This window comes from Tenrec ecaudatus, chromosome 8 (assembly GCF_050624435.1).
Source record: "Tenrec ecaudatus isolate mTenEca1 chromosome 8, mTenEca1.hap1, whole genome shotgun sequence".
NCBI lineage: Eukaryota > Metazoa > Chordata > Mammalia > Afrosoricida > Tenrecidae > Tenrec > Tenrec ecaudatus.
Genome location: NC_134537.1, coordinates 89,632,717 through 89,654,334, shown reverse-complemented (window position 1 = coordinate 89,654,334; position 21,618 = coordinate 89,632,717). Strand labels below are relative to the sequence as shown.

Genomic DNA, 21,618 nt, shown 5'->3' with positions numbered 1-21,618 from the left:
GGCCAAGTGCAGACTCCCAGTGCAGGCCTTGTTAAATACAGTGTGTATTCACCTCCAAACTGTGCTGAGCACTTGTTACCTGCGATGGACTCAGCCAGGTGGGGGTGGGGCTACAAAAGTACCCATATGACTGCAAACTGTGACACGCCCTGTGGAAGATGGGGGCAGGCTTCCATGACAGAAGTACACAATCTACTTAGAGCTGGTAGGCAGGGTATGCTGAACGCGAATCCCTGTGTGGGAGACTAACTCGTCTTCAGTCATTTTATTTCCCTTTGAGAAAATATTTATTTTGTTGTTGAAAATATACACGACACAACATACACCAGTTCAACTTCTACCTGTCCACTTCAGTAATCGATCCCGTTCTGTAAGCCGTGTAGTCATTCCCACCTTCTGCTGCCCGACTGCTCCTCCTCGACTAGCAGCAGTCCTCTGCCAAGCCCTTCCACGGCTGCTCTCACTTTGATCCGGGTGCAGAGTTCTTGAAGAGGCACAAAGCTCAATTAACTGCCTTCAATTGTGCACACTGTAAAACCTGGAGGTTGGAAAAGGTGGTCTGGTTCCTGAGTTTATGACGCCAGCATCCAGGAGCTTATGCAGCATCGTGAAGTCATCACTGGTACTCAGACTGCGCGCAGAGTGTAGTCTCTCTGCACTAGACCGGCCTGCTTCCCTTCTTCCACGCAGGGAGCCCAGGGTTCTCATCACTACCTTCCTCATGCGCTGTCAAAGCTGCTTTTAAGATAAAATGAAAACCTCCTTCGCACCCACCTTTAGAGCGCTACCTCCCTCGCCCAGAGGATTTGCAGGCCAGTAGGAACCAAAGGCCTAAGCCAAAGGTTCTGTGGTGCCTGCCCTGTAGGTCTTTCCTGAAGAGTCCCACGGAGGACCTTGGTTTACAGGAATGAGCACACACAGGTAAGACAGCAGCTCCAATATGAGCTATGGCGCCTTTAAAAAAATGACCTCGCATTTCTGAGCATCCACTTCTCTACTCTGTCACAACTCACATAAATCTTAGGGGGCATATAGGGACGATCAGGCTGTTGAGGATGAAGGAGGTGGTGCATGTACAGAATGGAGCCCCGGGGCTGGGGCAGCAGTGGTTAACATGCGCACAGCTGCTAACGGAAAGGCCGGCCATTCGTTTCGTGTACATGCAGAGGTACCTCATGGGAAAGGCCTGGCAACCTGCTTCCACAACATCAGCCACTGAAGACAGGAAGGGGCAAGGCCCCTCTCAGGCATGCACGGGGTCACCACAGACCAGATGTGTCTGGAAGGAGCACGCATCAAGGGACTTGGCCCAGGGATGGTGCCTCCTAAATGCCAGTTTCTCTTTGCTTCACCTCCGCCCTGGGGTGATGAAAGGACCACCTGTAGCAGGCTGGGAAGAGGGGAGACGCAGACCAAAGAACAGGGACCTTGACGGCCAGGGTGACCCTCCTAGGCCAGGGACTGCCACTGTACCTCGCTTTGGAGGAAGCATTTCTTACTTAACAGGCCATGCTGAGCAGAACCTTTACATATTAACAGCATTTATTTTTTCCCCAAAGATGAAAACTTGAAGTAAAAGCAGCTGAAGCGCACGGAGCAGGGGCTCTCTGGGGGACGCCGGGGGCGGGGTGGAGCGCTTGCTTAACCACCAGGGTTGCAGCCCTGGGCTCCCACTCCTGTCTTGTGCAACTCTCCAAGTGTGCTGGGTGTGTGGGATGTGAGCACACCTGGCTCCATGGCTGGGGACTGCTTGGACTTGCACGAGAAGGACGACTGCAAGTTTCCAAGTAGGCTGGATCATGCTGGCTGAGAAACGACTCGCCTCTGACACTAGAAGCTGATCAAGGGGTCAGGGATAGGCGCACTCAGTCCTTTCTGCCAATGAAGGCCATCGGATGAAGCCCTGGGGGTGCAGTAGCTAAAACTCGCGGCGGTCACCCAAAGAACTGCAGTTCCAACTTATCAGCCACTCGCAGCCATAAAGGATTGACATACAGTCCCAGAAAACCACACGAGCAGGTCTACTCTGTCCTACAGGGTCACAGTGACTTGATGGCAGTGAGTCTGATTTGGTTTTTTTAAGGCCATCTGACAGCTTCAGAGAAGTTCTTATATATTTCACCTCTGAAGCCTCCAAGCAACCAAGTGCTGGGCTGCTTCGAAAGCTCCCGGTCTTTAGAGATGTCTCCTTCAGTGGGAAAAGGCCAAAGAGGGCAATGCCAGAATCACCCTAGCCCCTCAGACAATGAAAGGGCCACAATGTAGGCTCAGTCCAAGTCTATCCACGCCGAGGGAAAGAGCCAAATGGAAAGATCGGAACATCTTTGAATGCTTGATTCCTTTGCCAAAAAGGCAGTTGGCCCCCAGTCAACAATGCAAGTGTAAACACATGTGCACAGCGCGTCAGGGGACCAGGATGGGCTGGGTCAGGCTGGCGAGGTTAGCTCAGGGAGAATCAAACCTCAAACAGCTACCCTGGGCTACTCCCCGTGATCCAGAGGTGGAAGGTGGATGGGAGGGAGTGTGCACTCTGCTCTACACCCAGCCGGGCCAGGCCTGGAGCTCAGTGTCTGCTACGTGAGTGAATGGGCTGAGTGCCCACCCAAAGTGACACTCAGGGGAAATGAAAAAAGGACAGACAGGGCTACAGTGTTGAACCCAGGTCAGAGCTGGGACTGGCTGTCTACATCCTGGGACAGCCCTCTTCATAGGAGATGCCCTGGGCTGAGTGTGGCCACCTCTCCTAGATATTGTAGGAGGTTTATGGGTAAGGCGAAAGCCTCTCCACACGGAAAACCTTTCTTAGGCGGAGAGGTCTCTTTCACCTTGACACCTCAGCTCGCTCTCTCACTGTGCATTCAGTGGTGCCGTACTGAGTCCCCCTTGCTCCGGAGGGATGTTCAGAGCAGAACTTCAGACAAAACTCTTCCATCCCCCAAGGTTCTGCAAGGAAGCCCAGCTTCTTCTCTACATCAGGCTGCTGCAGCGACGGCACAGGAGTTCAGGGAGTGGGAGGTGGGGGAAGCTTCTCTTCTTACATACAGTTCCAACAGTCAGCTTCTGCCGAGTACATGCCATCCCAGCAAAGCTCTCATGGTCATGGAATTTGGTTCATAACCTGGGCATAGGAGAGCAGTGAGGGCAAAGATACAATGCTTGTTTTGTGTCTGACAGTTAAGTGCCTTGAGCCAAAAACCTCCTGAAACTCCCTGAAGATAACATGAACATTTCTTCCCACGACAGGGGTTCCAATAACCCACGGACCCATAGCTGTTCCCCTCCCTAAAAGTGCCTGGGCAAGAATAACAGTACATCACCACCATTTAGGGGGTGGCTGCCAGAGATGCTGAGACAACGGCACAGTCCAAGACTGTCTGAGGGGCCGGGCAGGAGTTCTAGAGTGGAGGAGACTCTGGAGAGGCAAGGTCTTGCTACATATACTTTAGTGCTTTTGGGGAGCTTAGCAGCATATGACAAGGAAGCAAATCGCCCAATTCAAGCTGCAGCTTGGCTTTGATGCCTTGTGAGCAACCAACCAGAATTCCACTGCACTGGGGAGCCTAGCTGCTGGGGACAGCTGAGCCCTGAGTGGCTGATGGAGAGGGAAACCAATGGGCTTCCTATAGTGCTGTTTATTAGTAGTTACACGCACTGCCTCATACGAGACTCACTACACCCATGAAACAGTATCAATGCAGTGACTGCATAAGGGTAGCAGTGAGAGTATGATTGCTTTCAGTCTACAAATCAGAAAACCATGGCTCAGAGAAATTAAGGCCCTTTCTTTAGGTCACTTAGCCAAATGGCGGAGACAGGATTGGAATCCAGGTTGGGAGCCTTTTAATCTTGGATTTTTAACTTCTACATGACATTCCGTGTGTCTGGGAGAGTCGAGGCCATGCGCTAGAGGCCTAGAGTGCCATCCCACATGGGATAGATGCAAGGGTGATGGGCCACTCGAGGGCCTGCCACAGGAGCTTGGGGTCTGCACGGGTGTGTGAACTGTCCTTCTTGGGGCAGTACTGCCAGTCCTCAGATGAAAGGACCCAGAGGCCTTTCGGACCAGTAGTTAAGCAGAGCTGCTTGACACTGCAGTCTAGCCTGATGTTTCTGTGGATAACAATGGCCATTCCCAATGAAGGTACGGTACTGAGAGTTACTTTATTTAAAAAAAAATTTTTTAAGTGTGTGCTAGGAATTAAAGACCCTTCTCCAAACCACTTCCCTTTCAGCTCTGCTCTGGATTAAACTCCAGAGACTCCAAGCCACACCTTCCCACTTCCTGTAGCAGCTAGAGCCCAACATTTGCACACCCGGATTCCTTGAGTTTCAGCTGAGAGCCTACACAGATGGTCAGCCTCTGCATGGGAGGTAAAGCTCAGAGTTTGCCAGCGACCTGTGTTTGCATGAAAAAGGGGAGGGCTCTTTTAACTGTAGCCCACTTCCTTGTAAGTGATCTAACTTTGGATTTCCCAAAGATAGAGCCACTGGTCAGATGTGTGCAGAGCTTCCCGCCAAACTGAAGCAATCCCTTTCCTGTAGTTCTGAGAGCTGAGCCAAAGAGGGATAATGTTATTAAGATTAAAACTCTCGGGGGCAGTGCGGCAGAACAAGAGTCCCACGTGCTGACAGTGCTGGGACTTCAGGCGGTGGGAAGCACCAGCTCTGCATTTTGGGTCCCCCATGCTGATACCCAAGAGACTCGCTCAGATTTGTAGGTCAGAGCACTGAAGACTAGAATTCCAACCTCTTAGGAGATCTTCATGGCTTGAGGCAGCAGAAAGCAACGGCACGATTATTGCAAAGAGCCTCAAAATGGAGGTCTACCAACAGCTTGGCCTCTGTGAGGTTTGTTCCACCTTTGAAAAGTCACTGCCATTCCTTGGGCCTTGATTTCTTCTCCAGGAAGGAAAAATCAGGAGGCTAGATGAGGGCAGCTCTAAGAGCTTCCACATCTAAACTTTCTAAACGTTTAGGACTCTCCTCCATTCCCATTCTGGAGATAAAAGACAGGTGAAAACGGATGGCCTTGCAACAGGATGTTGTTGTTGTTGTTGTTAGGTGCCACTGAGAGAATTCTGACTCATACCAATCCTGTGGACAACAGAGCACACGCAACCCCGCCTGGCCCTCAGTTGTTCTTATGCTTCAGTCCATTGTTGCAGCCACCGTGTCAATCCATCCGGTTGTGGGCCTTCCTCTTCTTCACTGCCCTTACACTTTACCAAGCATGATGTCCTCCTCCAGGAACTGGTCTCTCCTGACAACTTGTCCAAAGCACGGGAGACAAGGTCTTGCCATCCTTGCCTCTAAGAAGCACACCGATGGTACCCGTTCCAAGGCAGATTTGTTGGCAGTGGTGCCGTCCATCGTACCTTCCATAGCCTTCCCCAATGCCATAATTTTAATGTCAATTCCTCTTGGTCTTCCTTATGCAATGTCCACCTTTCACATGCATATGAGGCAAACGAAACTACCATGGCTGGGGTCAGGTGCATCTTAGTTCTCAAAGTGACATCCTTGCTCTTCAACACTTGATAGAAATCTTGTGCAGCAGATTAAGCCAGTGCAAAGTGTCTGTTAATGAAAGAGAGTAGGAAACAAAAAGCAGGGGGTGGGCATGATCCGATCATTCTCTCCCACGGAGTGCCCCTGGGTCAGGGCCAAGAATGCACACACGTGCAGGGGAAAGAAAAGGGCCTGGACATCTGGAGAAGTTTCCTGGTCTTTCACCCAGCTGAGGCGGCTAGAAGTGCAGATCTGGGACATGTCTGGCAGGGGCCTATGCTTCTGAGTTCTCTTAAGAAAAGTGCAGGCTGCACACCTACTCTAGAGCCAGGCTGTTTGGAAGTAGAGGCTTCCACAACACCACTGTCATCCCCTCGTCCATGTGCTAAGGGACAGTAAGAGGCCAGGCTGATGTGAGGATTGAAAGCACCCCATGACGAGGAGGCCTGTGCAAGCCTCGGTCTGTGTGAGGTTCTGGAGCTACATGACTGAGAATAAACCAAAAGAACTCACTGCCCAGTGAGTCTGTTCTGACTCAGTCACCCTAGACAGGGTTCTGAGATTACCAGTCATCATGGGAATAGACAGCTTCATCGTTCTCCTGAGGAGCAGTGGGTAGGTTTGAACTGCCAACTTTGTAGACAGCAGCCTGAAACCTTCCGAGCCACAGATGAGTTGAGTCAAAGCTCTTGTTCTCTGTCAAGGCCAAGGGAGAAGGAAGTGAATCTCAGAAAGACAAAATTGGGGTTACTCACTGTTTTAGGGATGATCTGTTTCTTGGGCTGCCCAATCTTAAAAGGAATCCTGAGAGAGAGAGAGAGAGAGAAGGGGAGGGAGGCTATTAAAGCTATGGCAGAACAGAAGAAACGTGGCTGAAGGGCAATGCTAAAGCCCAGGCTGTTTCCCTCCAGGAGGGTACACATGAGTGGGAGTGGCTACATGCTCAATGCTATACCGAGTGCCCTGGCGGGCCTGGGACGTCAGCATCAGGCTTGGGTCTAGGGGTGTGGGCTGCCCATCAACGGTGCCCAACGGACACTTCTGCCCCAGAGTGGTTTCCTACTTAGAGTTTGTCTTAAGCAATTTAAAAAGTGAAGGTAGGAGAGGGAAGATAATACAAGAATAACAATCCCTAAAAACCTTGTGTCTTGGGGAGTTGCAAATTTGGAAATCACAGGCTGACTTTATTAGCCAGCATCTTTGAAATCTACTTTTTAAAAACACCAAAAAACATACTTGTTATTTATATCCAGCTCTTCACTAGTTCTCAACAGAGGGCAAAATGTGGCCGGGAGGAGCTGTGGCCGGGAAGATGACACATTCTAGGGCATTCATGAGCAGCAGCCCAACCTTCACCTCCAATAAGCTGCCTGCCTTTTGGTAGGTAGTTATTGCACTGCAATTTGATTTTTCACTCTGTAAACTGAAGAGTTAAACTAGATGATTTAGAAACTTCCTTAAGATTGCAGAGAGCCTTTTAAGATTGCAGAGAGCCTTCACCTTTCTCCCCCAGAGCAGCTGGTGGGTTCAAACTGCTAACCTTGCAGTTAGCAGCCCAGTAAAGTACAGGAAATCCTACAACCCTACAGTTGTGAAAATAAAAGGGCTGGAGCCAAGCTAGAAAACAAGTCCAGGCAAAGAGATCTATGTACATTTATGTATATGTTAAGTATTAAGGCAGCAGATGGAAATTGGGCCTCTACTCAAGTACTCCCATAGCGCAAGAACACTTTGTCCTATTAACCTGGCATTCTGTGATGCTTACCTTCCTGACATGATCGCTGAAGACAAAATGGGTACATAAGTAAATGTGGTGAAGAAAGTTGATGGTGCCCGGCTATCAAAAGATATAGTGTCTGGGGTCTTAAAGGCTTGAAGGTAAACAAGCAGCCATCTAGCTGAGAAGCAACCAAGTCCACATGGAAGAAGCACACCACTCTGTGTGACCATCAGGTGTCAATGGGATCAGGTATCAGGCATCAAAGACACAGAACAAAAAATCTTATCAATGTGAATGAAGGGGAGTGCAGAGTGGAGACCCAAAGCCCATCTGTAGACAATTGGACATCCCTTGACAGAAGGGTCACAGGAATAGATGAGCCATACAGGGTGCAGGAGAGCATCAATGAAACATACAACTTTCCTCTAGTTCTTTAATGCTTCCTCCCCCTACTATCATGTCCCCAATTCTACCTTACAAACCTGGCTAGACCAGAGCATGTACTCTGGTACAGATAAGAGCTGGAAACACAGGGAATCCAGGACAGATAAACCCCTCAGGACCAATAATGACAGTAACCATACCAGGAGGGGAAGGGAAAGTGGGGGGATAGAAAGGGGTTAACCAATCACAATGATCTACATATAACCTCCTCCCAGGGGAACGTAAAAGAGAAAATGGGTGAAGGGAGACATCTGTCAGTGTAAGGCATGAAAAAAATTACAAATTATCAAGGATTCATGAGGGAGGGAGGTAAAAAATGAGGCTCTGATACCAAGAGCTCAGTAGAAAGAAAATACTTTGAAAATGACGATGGCCACATATGCACCAATGTGCTTGACACAAGAGATGTTTATGGATGGGTTGTGATAAGAGCTGTACGAGCCCCCAATAAAATGATTTGAAAAAAATAAGAAGAAAAGAAAGCAAGTCTAGTGCACTTTAAGAAACTGAAACTCCAAACTCACTGTCATATAGTTGATTCTGACTCACAGTAACCCTAAAAGTAAGAGCATGTCGACCTGTTCCATAGGCTCCACTGCTGTAAGTCTGCAGGGAAGCACACTGGCTCATCTTTCTCTCTGGAAGCAACTGGTGGGCTCAAACGTTTTTTTGGTTTGGAGCTGAGCACTTCCAGCACAGTAGAACCAGAGCTCTTTGTGAACCTAGGCAGCTGCCCCCCAGCCAGGGACAGCGGTTTAAGTAGAGAATTCCTGGGACTGGCAGGAAAGCTGCCACTCTCACTACTTTGCTTGCAGCTCTCTGGGATGGGTCAAGTCTCCTCCATTCAGGGCTCTTGCACCTATTGGTGCAACTGACCCAGACCTCCAGGACCCGCTTCCACCCTTCTCCTCACGCCCACCGCCCCCCCCCCTCCCCACTGCCTGGTTTGATTTGGCTCAAACTGACCCACACTGTTTCTAAACCCAAAGGCATAATTAACTACCGATAATAACTCCAGACAACGATCTGGTCGAGAGGATGGGCCAGCCTGAGTCACGGTGGTTTAAATTTAATTTCTGGAGGACATCCTGTTTATTGTTAACCTAGCCCGTAATTTGGGAGCGTTAACCCTTCAGGGGCTGGCTGATTCACGTGGCTTTTGTAAACAAATAATTTTTGGCTATGTAATTACCAGGGGGGAAAGGCAGGCGATGCAGCCGAGAGGAGAAGGAAAATGAGGTGGCTCTTTCCCTTTCTCAGACTTCGGAAGGAAGGATGGTTTAAGGGATCATGGTCTCCTCAGGCCTGCCTCAAGCCCTCAGTTATGTGCCCCCGGGTCGGAGACTCCACCCGAGTGAACTGACAGTAGACAATTGCCCTCAGGATCATTTTGCTCTCCTGGTGGACCTGTGAACAGACTGAATGTGCTCCTGAAGCAGCACGATAAGGTACAGAAAGCTCTAGAACATGGGTCGAAAGACCTGGTGTCTGTCTCTGACTGCTTTTGTGGTTTGAACAAATCACAATCTCTCGGGGGCCTACCTTCCTAAATTTCAAAACAGCGGTTAGAAGAGCAGGTCCCTCCAGCTTTAAAACTGAGGGAGTCTACAGGGACCCTCCATTCCACACATAGGAGGAGTAAACAGACATATATCCGAATAACCCCCAGAATGGGCTTCAGAGTGATTTTTGACTGAGCATCTAGTCCTACAAGACCAGGCACCAAGGAAGTAGGAACTAGGGTTCCATTATTGGTACTGCCACAGCCTCTCTCTAAATCCTAATTTAGAAGCACAGTATTTTTAGAACTCTAAGTTGCCATAGAAATTTTTCCAGTTCAACCCTCTCGTTTGTAGATGAGGAAGCAGATCTGGATAGGTCTAGTGACTAACCCAAGGTCGCTTTGTCCATACACAACAGAATCAACAATGGCCAATAGGTCTTCCAACTTCCGGCAGCATTTTCTCTCTTCTACTTCTACTGTAACGTTCCTTTTATATGAATTTATGAAACACATTTGAAATTATTTTTAAAAACCGTTTAATCAGACTAGTTTTTTAAAATTAAAAGATCATTTTATTGGGGGCTCTTACAGCCCTGATAAAAAACAAGCTGAAAAACTCAGCTTATACTCAAGTATATATGGTAGTTCCTCATGCTGTGGTGACCCCCCAAACCATAAAATTATTTTTGTTGCTACTTTATAACTGTAATTTTGCTACTGTTATGAATCAGGCGACTTCTGTGAAAGGGTCATTCGACCCCTAAAGGGGTCGTGACTCACAGGTTGAGAACCGCTGCTCTAAAAGGAAGTCCCCACCAGTGCAGCCTACAGTAAAGGAGAGTCTGAGAGAGGATTATCTATGTAATCACTCGATAGTCTGCCCAAGGAGAATCGTATATTCTCAGCCACTTATTTATTCAATCTCTACTCCAATCAGTATGAACTCATGGGCATTGGTTTTATACTCTGGGTTATAATCCAACAGTGCTTGATTACAATGTTCCAGTTTTCGATAGCGGGAGCTTATTCAGTTGGTGACATGCCCTTAGCATGGTGTACCTGCTCTCACACTTCCTTACTTTCTGGAATCACACTTCCCGTCCAGGCTCATCTCGACTACTTCCTGCCCAATCCTAGAATCGGTGGAGGAACAGAGTTCTCACATCAGCACTCAGTGCGTGGAGTGTATGATGTGGACTCACCCTTCCTTTCAGGTTGTCTTTTGTCTTCCTCATCACACCCAGTACAGATACTCCCAATTTTGCCAAGTGGCCTTGTTCATGAATTGCCCAAATGTAGACTTCTTGTAATTTCTTGTCCCAAATTGGGACATTTCTGAGTGCCAACCAAAACCAAACTCACTGCTATCAAGTTGATTCTGACTCACAGAATCTCTACAGGAGCAGAAAGTCTCACCTTTCTCCCACAGAACAGCTGGTGGGTTGGAACTGCTGACCTTGCAGTTCGCAGCCCAGAGGGTAACCTACTATGCCACCAGGGCTCCTTGAGTGCCAAAGGGAATGCCTTCAACAATTACATGAGAAAGACAGCAGGCAGACACCTGGACTGTGCAGGACAAATCAGGGCAGAGAGTCAGTCACCCCACCTGCTTTCCCTTCTCCTGGCTTCTTCAAAGCTTTCTCAAGTCCCAAATCTCTCTTCTCTTTAAAAACATGCCTATAACTTACTTAGAATTTTAAAATATTCTGCTTTTTATAGTTAGTAACACTTTAACCCTTTAAGAGGCAAAATATGCTTAGAAAAAAAGCTTTATGTGGGGGGAGCAGGGAGGGAGGGGAAAAAAGACTTGATGCAAAGGGCTTAAGTGGAGAGCAAATGCTTTGACAATGATGAGGGAAAAGAATGTACAGATGCGCTTTATATTGTGATAAGAGTTGTATGAGTCCCTAATAAAATGTTTTTAAAAAAAAGCTTTACAAATGCAGAAAAGGGGCGGGGGGGGGGGGCAGGGAGTGGGGAGAGAAAGCAAGCCTGTACTCTTATATATAAAAGATAACCAAATAGTTCCTTGGGGAGGGGGCAGGGAGGGGAAGCTCTTAAGAAGGAGTATACCAAGGCCTCAAATACAAAGTAACTGTTTAGAAAATAATGATGGCAACATATGTACAAATATGCTTGATACAACTGATGTATGGATTGTTAGAAAAGATGTAAGAGTCCCCAATAAAATGAATCATATTTTCCCAATAAAATGATTTTAAAAATAAAAATAATTCTAACAATATATGTACATATAAAAATAAAGGAAAAAACTATTGATACATGGAATACCGTATACACTTGAATATAAGCCGACCCGAGTATAAGCCGAGGTACCTAATTATTACCTGGGAAACCAGAAAAACTGATTGACTCGAGTATAAGCCTAGGGTGGGAAATGCAGAAGCTATTGGTGAGTTTCAGTAATCAAAACAAATGAAAATAAAATTACTAAAAATTGAGACATCAGTGGGGTAATGTATTTAAATATTTATTTTAAATAAAAAACATAAATAAAAGGACAAGTCATTTAACATTAGTAAACCAGTACAGTAAGTGGAAAATAGGCTCAACAAAAACAATAAGGTATCAGCAATGATACCTTAAGAGTACTACTATTCCCTGAGCTCAATCAGCAACCAAGCTAAAATGTAAAGAGTTAAAATCCTTCAAAACTGGATTCATCATCATCCGTATCCCGATGCAGAGCTTCAGCTGGTGTGAGGTCATAATAGATGCTGTCCTCACTGAGATCGCCGTCATCACCATCACTGCTGTCATTCTCATACAAAGTGCAGTTTCACTGTCATCCATAGCATTACTAATACTACATTTCTGGAAGGCACGTCACACCATGTCTTCTGAATGTCTTCCCATGAATCTCGAATCCACTTTACTATTAACTCTATGTCAGGCTTCATGAGATTTCCTCCTTTTGTTAGTCGGTTTGACCAGATGACGTCCATTCATGCCACATGCTTTGCACACGGTATTTAAAAGGTTTATTCAAAGATACATCCAGAGGCTGCAGTACAGATGTAAGCCCATCTGGAGTAACTGCTAAAGTACCGTAACTTTACTAGATTTTGCCAATTTTTTTATGTCATCCGATAGGTGGGCTCTGAAAATATCCCAAACAAGTAACGATGGCTTTTTCTCTAGGGTTGTTCCTGGTCGTGGGTTCCAAATTTCTTCCAACCATTTTTTTGTTCCATCTTCATCCATCCAGCCTTTAACATGTGCACACACAGTAATTCTTGGTGGGAAATTGATCTTTTTAGGCAAGGTCTTTCTTTTAAAAATAATGACAGGACGCAGCTTAGTTCCATTAGCCAAACATGATAGAACTAACTGTAAAGTGTTTTTTTCCATTTCCTGTGGTTTTGAGAAAAATGTTTTTTTCTCCTAAACTTGCCACAGTTCTGTTGCTTGGAAGATCAAAAGTCATGGCAGTTTCATCCATAGTCCCAATATCTGCCAGATCATAATTATAAATCCTTTGTTGTATAATAAATGACTGGTATGACATAAATTTTTTTCTTCAAGGTCTTGTGGCAATTTCTGGGAAACCTTTGTTCTTTGTCTGAAACATAGGCCAAACCTATTCATGAAGCGGGTACACCATCCTGCTGACGCAGCAAATTCTTCAATGCCTGGTGCTTTATATTTGTCATCCTTAGCCATGTAGAGCATGTATGCGGATTCCCATGCATGTTACGCAGTAACCATTTTGGCGACACTCCATAACCCATTTATACAATTCATTCTCTAGAGCCTCATAAAAAGATGTTAAACCATGACGAGCTTTTTTAGCTTTTGGAATTTGTTCCAAGTTAGCCTTCATTTTCTGCCACTCCCTCACTTGCTTTCCGTCAACACAGAATTCCCTACTTGCAATATTGTTATTGCTCTCTTCCGCTCTTGACACAACCTACATTTTGAAATCTGCCTCCTATGACCAGCATTTTTGTTTTGGTTCAAGAGTATCCATTTCTAATAGGATAAAAAAAAAACAAGACTTTGAAAAAGAACTTTCATGGTAATGCCCTGCCCCCCCCAACCCCCACCAAGACATGTTAGCCAGGAGGAGTGGGGGAGTACGTGTGGGCGGGGGATGCAGGATGTGAATTAACACAGAGACCAGAGGGGAGAGATGGAGTGCAGCCACAGACACATCCTACCAGTTCAGCTGCTGGCGTAAGTGAATCACTACGGGTTCTTCTGCGAATTGGACCCGTCCACGTCATAGGACGGCTGATTGGTTAGATGTGATTAAACAAACATTCAAAGCCCTGCAGTGTCAGCGGGGCTGTGAGTGAACAGCGGAGAAATGGCAATCACCCGTGAGATAACGGGAGCTTGTCCCGTTACCTGGGGTGGGGTGGGAGGGCGTGGGGGGCCAGCGAGATGTTACATCTTTTTGGGGTACCACTGACCTATGTATAAGCTGAACCCCAGTGTTTCAGCACATTTTTTTGTGCTGAAAAACTCGGCTTATACATGAGTATATGCAGTAATGTTGATGTAGCTTATAAACATCATGCTGAACCAATAAAACCAGATAATGAATTTTTAAAAAAGGAGTACAAGAAAGAAGAAAGTGTTCTAACACTGATTGTGGTATTGATTGTACAACTCTTGATATGATTTAACTATCAAATTGTGTGATATGTGGATTATGTCCCAATAAAACTGTTTTGGAAAAAAAAGATAACCAAAGTTAACATTTTGGTAGTCAATTACCTTTTTAAAATTTGGAGCTAGGAATAAAACCAACTGGAAACAAACAAGCCAAAAAGTAGTAATGGTTAATTTTCAGTGGTGAAAATATGATGACTGGTTTCTTCTTTCACCTATTTTTGTATTTTTTAAATAAGCAAGATAAACCCTTAGAATTTTTTCCCCCTTGACTATGAAGAACGCCTGATCAATGTTAAACATTTGTAAACCAAAGTGCAAAAGACAGGAAAAAATAAAATAGCCCTAACATGAATCTTGGTATATACCTATGTGCATACTTACACAGCTTAAAAAATGTGGTATCACGTACAAATATATATCATAAGTAATTTTCTTAGTTTTCATCAACCTGGTTTTAAAATATATAGCATTTTATTATATATCTGTGCCACGAGTTGTTGGGGTTTTTTTTTTGAGTTGTTTTTTAAACTACATTACTGTTGGGTGTTTCAATTATTTTTCTCCCCTCTATTGTGGTTTCATTTTACATCACTCTGATAACTCATCATCCTGATCTGATCATCATTCCATTTGAATGTCCTCTTTGGTAAAATGCCTTTTCAAGACTTTTTGCCCATTTTGATTGGGTTGTCTAAGTCTTATATATATTTTGGTTATTATTGTCAAATACATGTTTTCCAAAATATTCGCCGTTGATTGGTTGTCTTTACACTTTCTGGTAAATTTTTTTGATGAAAGGTCTTTGATCTTTATGAGGGTCCATTTATCTGTTTGTCTTTTGCTTTTATTTTATTAATTAATCCGTTGTTGAAAGCTAGGTTTGGCAGCCTTGTCCATGCTTATTCTTCTAAGAATTGTATGGTTTTAGTTTTCACATTGAGGTCCCTTAATCTACTTTAAATTTGTTTTTGTGTATGATGTGTGGCATAGATCCTGTTTCTTTTTTCTGCACGTGGAAATCCAATTTTCCCATCAAATGGACTTAACACCTTTGTCAAAAATCAGTTGACCTCAGAAGTATGGACTTATTCTGATTCTTAATTCGACTTCTTTGCTCTAAGTGTCTATCAGTAACAAGCTATTTTCCTTATAGTAACCGTATATTATGTATTAAAATCATTTAGTCTTACTATTTTGTACTCTTGCAATGTTATTTTAGTTATTTGGAGTCTCCTGCCATTCCACATCATGTTGAGAATTTTTTTCTAAAGGCAGCTATTAGAATTTTCACTGTGATTTAGCTGAATCTGTAGATTGTTTTGGGTCGTACTGACATCTTCATAATATTTAAAAGTAAGTCTTCCAATTCATGAACTATGAATATCTGTAATCTCTTTCTACACTTCTTAAAGTTTTCATCATCTAAATCCTTCCCATGACTGTTTAGATTTATTTCCGGAAATTTAATTTTGTTAGATGCAACTACAAATGGAATTTTCCCTAGTTTCCCTTTCATATTTTTCATTGCTGGTGCACAGAAATTCAACTGATTTTTAAAAAAAGCTTTTTGTTGTGAACTGGGTGAAGACTTACAGAATCCGTTTTACATTCAATAGACAAACATTTTATTTCACGTCATTGATTGAAATCTCTTCAATGTGAGATCATTTGTTCCACTTCCTTCCTGGGTTTCCTGTTTCCATTTCTCTTTCTTTCCTAATTCTTCTAAATTTTGTCCTTGGGTAAATACTACCTTTTTAATGATTGATTGCTTCGAGGTGTGCATGGCCTCCCTGGTTTTACTGTTGCCCTTATAGCTTGCTATATCAAAAATGAGCAACCAAAAGAAAAAAACCAAACCTACTGCTACTGAGTTAATGTCGAACCTATCAGAACCACTCCTTGGGCATCTCAGACTATATACATTTTTTTTTTTAACAATTTATTGGGGCTGATACAATTCTTTTCACAGTTCATACATATACATACATCAATTGTATAAAGCACATCTGTACAGTCTTTGCCCTAATCATTTTTTTCTCTTTTCTTCTTTTACATTTTATTAGGGACTCAAACAACTCTTACCACAATCCATACATATACATACATCAATTGTATAAAGCACATCCATACATTCCCTGCCCCAATCATTCTCAAGGCATTTGCTCTCCACTTAAGCCCCTTGCATCAGGTCCTCTTTTTTTTCCCCCCCTCCCACCCCTTTCCCCCCTCCCTCATATGCCCTTGGTAATTTATACCTCGTTATTTTGTCATATCTTGCCCTATCCGGGGTCTCCCTTCCCCCCTTCTCTGCTGTCCCTCTCCCAGGGAAGAGGTCACATGTGGCTCCTTGTAATCAGTTCCCCCTTTCCAACCCACTCACCCTCCACTCTCCCAGCATCGTCCCTCACGCCCTTGGTCCTGAAGGTATCATCCACCCTGGATTCCCTGTACCTCCAACCCTCATATGTACCAGTGTACAGCCTGTCCTATCCAGCCCTGCAAGGTAGAATTCGGATCATGGTAGTTGGGGGGAGGAAGCATCCATGATCTGGGGGAAAGCTGTGTTCTTCATCGATACTACCTCACACCCTAATTAACCCATCTCCTCTCCTAAGCCCCTCTATGAGGGGATCTCCATTGGCCGACACTTGGGCCTTGGGTCTCTACTCTGCACTTCCCCCTTCATTTAATATAATATATATATACACATACATATATACATATACACATATATACACATACATACACACAGTTATCTTTTTTTTTTTTTGCATGATGCCTTATATCTGGTCCCTTGGGCACCTCGTGATCGCACTGGCCGGTGTGCTTCTTCCATGTGGGCTTATTTGCTTCTGAGCGAGATGGCCGCTTGTTCACCTTGACTATATACATTTTTAAGGAATAGAAAGCCTTGCCTTTTTCCTTCTGAATGGCTTGTTTCAAACTGCTGACCTTGGGATTAGCAGTCCAATGTGTAACCTACTAAGCCACCAGGGAACAAGGTGAATTTCTTTCTGGACCTGAGGGGTGGCTAAGGGGTATAGATAGGCTCAGGGGTTCACCGGTTTCCAGCTGAGTCTTTTCTGCAGATGAGTTTCTTTCACATTTTTCCCCACTCTATCTAGGACCTTCTAGTGTGCAGCGACACAGGGCTCTAGTTTTTTCATAAACAGCTTTTGAGTACTCCCGTCTACCTGAGAGCTCCGCTTCACTTCCACTCTATGCCTACAGGTACTTGGGTAGTTGCTGTTGAGTGGAATCTGACTCCTGGAGACCCCAAGCCTGCAGAGTAGAAGTGCTCCATCAGATTTTGAAGGTGGGGCCCTTTCAGCAGCAGCTCACCAGGGCTGGCTTCCCAGGCACCTCTGGGTGGGTTTGAACTGTCAATCTTTTGACGAGGAGCCAAGTGCTCAATCATCTGTGCTCCCCACGCACTAGTGTCTGAACTGGTCAAGATTTTGTGATGTAAGTTAGGAAGCTTCTCCAATTACCAGTTTAGGATTTGGCTTTCTTGGCACTCCAAACCTCTTATCATTGCATTCTAATTCTCAGATTTTATTGTTGATGTCTCTTCTATTTTCCTAGAATCTGTACATTAGTGTGTGTTTTAAAACTGTTCTACAGTGCTTTTTGTGCGATTTGTGGGAGAAACAAATTAGATGTATATATTTAATCTGTCTTTACTCAACCTGGCTTATTTATTAATAACAACTTTAATGAGATATCACTTACATTAACACTCACCCTATTAGAGTATATGTTTAAGAGGCTTTAGGATATTTATATAGTTGTACAGCCATCACCACTCTCTAATTTCAGAACATTTTATCATTCCCGAAAGACACTCCTCCCCTCTCCCCAGCCCCTGGCAACCACTAATCTATTTTTTTATTCTAAGGATTTGCCTATTCTGGGAAGTTCATAAAAAGAAATTATATAGAAGATGGGTTTCAAGAAGTTAATGAAAAAAAATTCTATTGTCTTTCATTCCACTGGGTCTGGCTTCTTCACAAGGATTAACTATTTCAAGGGCCATTCACGCTGCAGTATGTACCAGTACTTATTCCTTTTCTGTGACTGAATAAGATTCTATTATATTGATATTTATTTAGTGATTGATAGACATTCGGGTTGTTTCCACTTTTGGGCTATTATGAACAACGTTGGCTTCTGGGTGGCTGTTTTCTTTCTTTCTTTTTAATTATTTTATTGGGGGCTCATACAACTCATCACAATCCATACATACATACATCGTGTTAAGTACCTTTGTACATTTGTTGCCCTCATCCTCGAAACATTTGCTTTCTACTTGAGCCCTTGATATCAGCTCCTCATTTTCCCCGCTCCCTCCCCGCTCCCAGTTTTCATTTCGTTTGGGCACTTAAGTCGTAAAGAAACTGATGGGTCGTATGGTAACACTATGTCTACCATTTTGAAGAACTGTCAAACTGTTTTCCCAAATGGATGAACCTTTTTTCATTTCCAGTGTGTGAAGTTCCCAATTTTTCCACGTTCTCCTGTTAGTATGTCCTTTTGACTGTCACCATTCCAGTAGATAATACCAGTATCCCACTGTGGTTTGGAGCTGCAGTTTCCTAATGATTAGTGACGATGTTGACAATCTTTTCATGGGCTTATTGGCCATTTGCTTTAAAAAAAATCGTTTTATTAGGGGTTCATACAACTCTTATTACAATCCATATATACATCAATTGTGTAAGGTACATTTGTACATTCGTTGCCCTCATCATTCTCAAAACATTTGCTCTCCACTTCAGCCCCTGGCATCAGCTCATTTTTCTGCCTCCCTCTGTACTCTCCCCTCCCTCATGAACCCTTGATAATTTATAAATTATTATTTTGTCATATCTTACACTCTCTGACGTCTCCCTTCACTCACTTTTCTGTTGTCCGTCCCCCAGGGAGGAGGTTATATGTAGATCCCTGTAATCAGTTCCCCCTTTCTACCCCACCCTCCCTACTCCCTCATGGTATTGCCACTCTCACCACTGGTCCTGAAGGGATCATCCGTCCTGGATTCCCTGTGTTTCCAGTTCCTATCTGTACCAGTGTACATCCTCTGGCTTAGCCAGATTTGTAAGGTAGAATTGGGATCTTGATAGGGGAGGAAGCATTTAAGAATTAGAGGAAAGTTGCATATTTTATCATTGCTATACTGCACCCTAACTGGCTCATTTCCTCCCCGCGACCCTTCCGTAAGGGGATGTCCAGTTGCCTACAGATGGGCTTTGGGTCCCCAATCTGTACTCCCCCTCATTCACAATGATATGATTTTTTGTTCTTTGATGCCTGATAACTGATCCCTTTGGCACCTCGTGATAACACGGCTGGTGTGCTTCTTCCATGTGGGTTTTGTTGCTTCTGACCTAGATGGCCACTTGTTTACCTTCTATCCTTTAAGACTCCAGATGCTATATCTTTTAATAACTGGGCACCATCAGCTTCCTTCACTACATCTGCTTTGTCTTTGGCAATTCTGTTGCACACCCTTAGTATTTTGCCTCAGTGTGGTGGGATCAGATCGGGCATAATTCCCACACTCTGTTTCCAGTGTTGTCTCCTGTAGGGCTACGGGTCAGTGAGGGATGTCGTGTCTCATAGTGGGGCCAGCCATATGGTCTTCTCTGTGGAGTGGCTGCTCTGAGGAGGAATCTCGTCGTCAAGGCTTGGTGGGCCAGGATGTGCTCCACTCTCTTCCTCCCGCTTCATTTCCTCCCATGTCCCTTGCCCTGACCTGCGGCTTCAGTGCTGTCCTCTGAAATAAGTTCTTCTGGGGGAGTGGCCATTTGCTTTATAAAAATCATTTTTGGGGGATTCGTACAACTGTTATCACAATCCATTCATCTACCTCTTGTGCCGAGCTTATTGGTCATTTTTATTGTTTCTCTTTTTCTTTTGGAGAAATGTCAATTCAAGTCCTTTGTCCATCTTGGAAATCAGGTTGTCTTTTGATTCCTGAGTTGAAGAGTTCTTTATCTGTTTGGACACTAATCAGACACACGATTTGGACATGTTTTCTTCTGCCCTGTGGACTGTTTTTTTTTTTTTCCTAGCTGACCTTCTTTGAAACACACAACGTTTCAAATGCTGATAAAGTTCAACTTATTATTGCTGCTGCTCCTGATTTTTGGAGTCCTAGCTAAAACACTTCTGCTAAATACAAAGTCAAAAGGATTACCTTCTACAATTTTAGTTCTTAAATTGGGTCTTTGACCCATTTTGAGTTGGTTTTCGTAATATGGTGGGAGAGTCCAACTATTCTTTCCCGCGTAGGAATCCAGCTGTCTCAATGGAACTTGTTGAAAACTAATCTTCCATAGACTTACCTTGATACACTTGTTGAAATTAACTATAAATATGTTTATTTTTAGACCTCTAATTTTATTCCAATGACACTGCCTTTCTGCCAGCAGCATACTGTCTTTGGAGCTTTGTAATAAGTTTTGAGATTGGCAAGTATGAGTTATGCAACTCCATCAAGATTATCTGGTTATTGGACGGAGGGGAAAAAGAAGAACTGCTGCCAAGGGCTCAAATGGAAAGTAAATGTTTAGAAAATGATGATGGCAACATATGTACAAATATGCTTGATATACTTGATGTATGGAATGATATGAGTTGTAAGAGCCCCCAATTAAAAAAAAAAGGTTATTTGGATATTGTGTGACCCTTGCATTTTCAGTGAATTTTAGTGGCTTGGTTTTAAATTTAAAACTTTATTCCAGTTAGTGTTTGAGTGTATGGTTAGCTAGTTGGTATAACACGACTAAAAATTAATTCATCTCTGAAAGATAATTTTATCAATGTCAACTTTTTCTATACCATAGATTTGATTACTCTTTGGTTGTAGTTGTAACATTTTTTTAAAATTTAGATTTATATCTCAATTCCTAGTAATGCGAATCCCACCTCATTATATTTCATTCCTGTTCATTTGAGCTATTTTCATTTGCTTTCTTATTCAAGATGAATTCAAAGTTATCTGTGTTGTTCCTGCCTCCCCAATCATAAAGGGTATTCATTAATGGAAAGGCATTGTATTTATAGGTTAAGTTTTGAAGACACAACATTTTTGTCAATATTAGGTTTGCTTATTCAGGACTATAACATTTCTTTCCATTAAGTCAAGCCTTTGTGTTGGTCTCCAGAGTCTTTTTCATATAAATTCACTGCCACCGAGTCAATGCCAACTTAAAATGACCATGTAGGAGAGGGCAGAACTGCTCTGTGAGATTCCCATAGCGCATGACTGGTAGGTTTGAACCACCAACCCTGGATTAGCAATCCAATGTTTATCCCACAGTGCCATTAAGGCTCTTGTTAAATACTAAGATCCCCAAACAACCCTTAAATATGGGTTTTTCAGCCTATACATATCCTCTTGAGTGTACTGAATGGAATTTTGTATTTTTAGATATACTGTGGATATGATTTTTTTTTTTTTGGTTTCCATTTTACCTTCTTGCTATACAGGAAAATTATAGAGTTTTGATATCTACCCTGAAACCAGCCACCACATCTCCGTACTTAAACTATATTAAGGTGTGTGTGTGTGTGTGTGTGTGTGTGTGTCTAACTAACTAGGTATTTTAGGTGGGCAGCCATATCATTTGAAAATAATAAAATTTGCCTTTTCCAATATTTATGCCTTATCTCCTGACTCCTAGAAACTGTAGGAGAAAAATATTTCCAACTCTAGTAAGAATATTTCAAATCCAATCTTTCATTATAAAATATGGAGGGGCTACTGGCTTCAGCTAGAAGGCCTGCTAATAGT

At 43.8% G+C, this 21,618-nt stretch overlaps 1 protein-coding gene across 7 annotated transcripts in view; it reads right to left on the bottom strand.

Moving 5' to 3' along the window:
* Positions 1–21,618, bottom strand: part of BIN3 (bridging integrator 3) — a 52,706-nt gene that overhangs the window by 16,800 nt on the left and 14,288 nt on the right. For 2 of the 7 annotated variants that reach the window (XM_075556522.1, XM_075556523.1), the window contains 2 exons: positions 6,264–6,312; positions 394–538 (listed from right to left, as the gene is read on the bottom strand). The exons of 1 other annotated variant lie outside the window; for it this stretch is intronic. Coding sequence is in view for 1 of the 6 variants with exons in the window: in XM_075556520.1 (XP_075412635.1) it covers positions 6,264–6,312 (49 nt within the window). In the remaining 5 variants the exon portion in view is untranslated. Of the gene's footprint in view, positions 1–341; positions 539–6,263; positions 6,313–21,618 lie in introns of all 7 variants that reach the window. 4 more of the 7 variants (XM_075556520.1, XM_075556521.1, XM_075556524.1 and 1 more) reach the window with 3 other exon arrangements.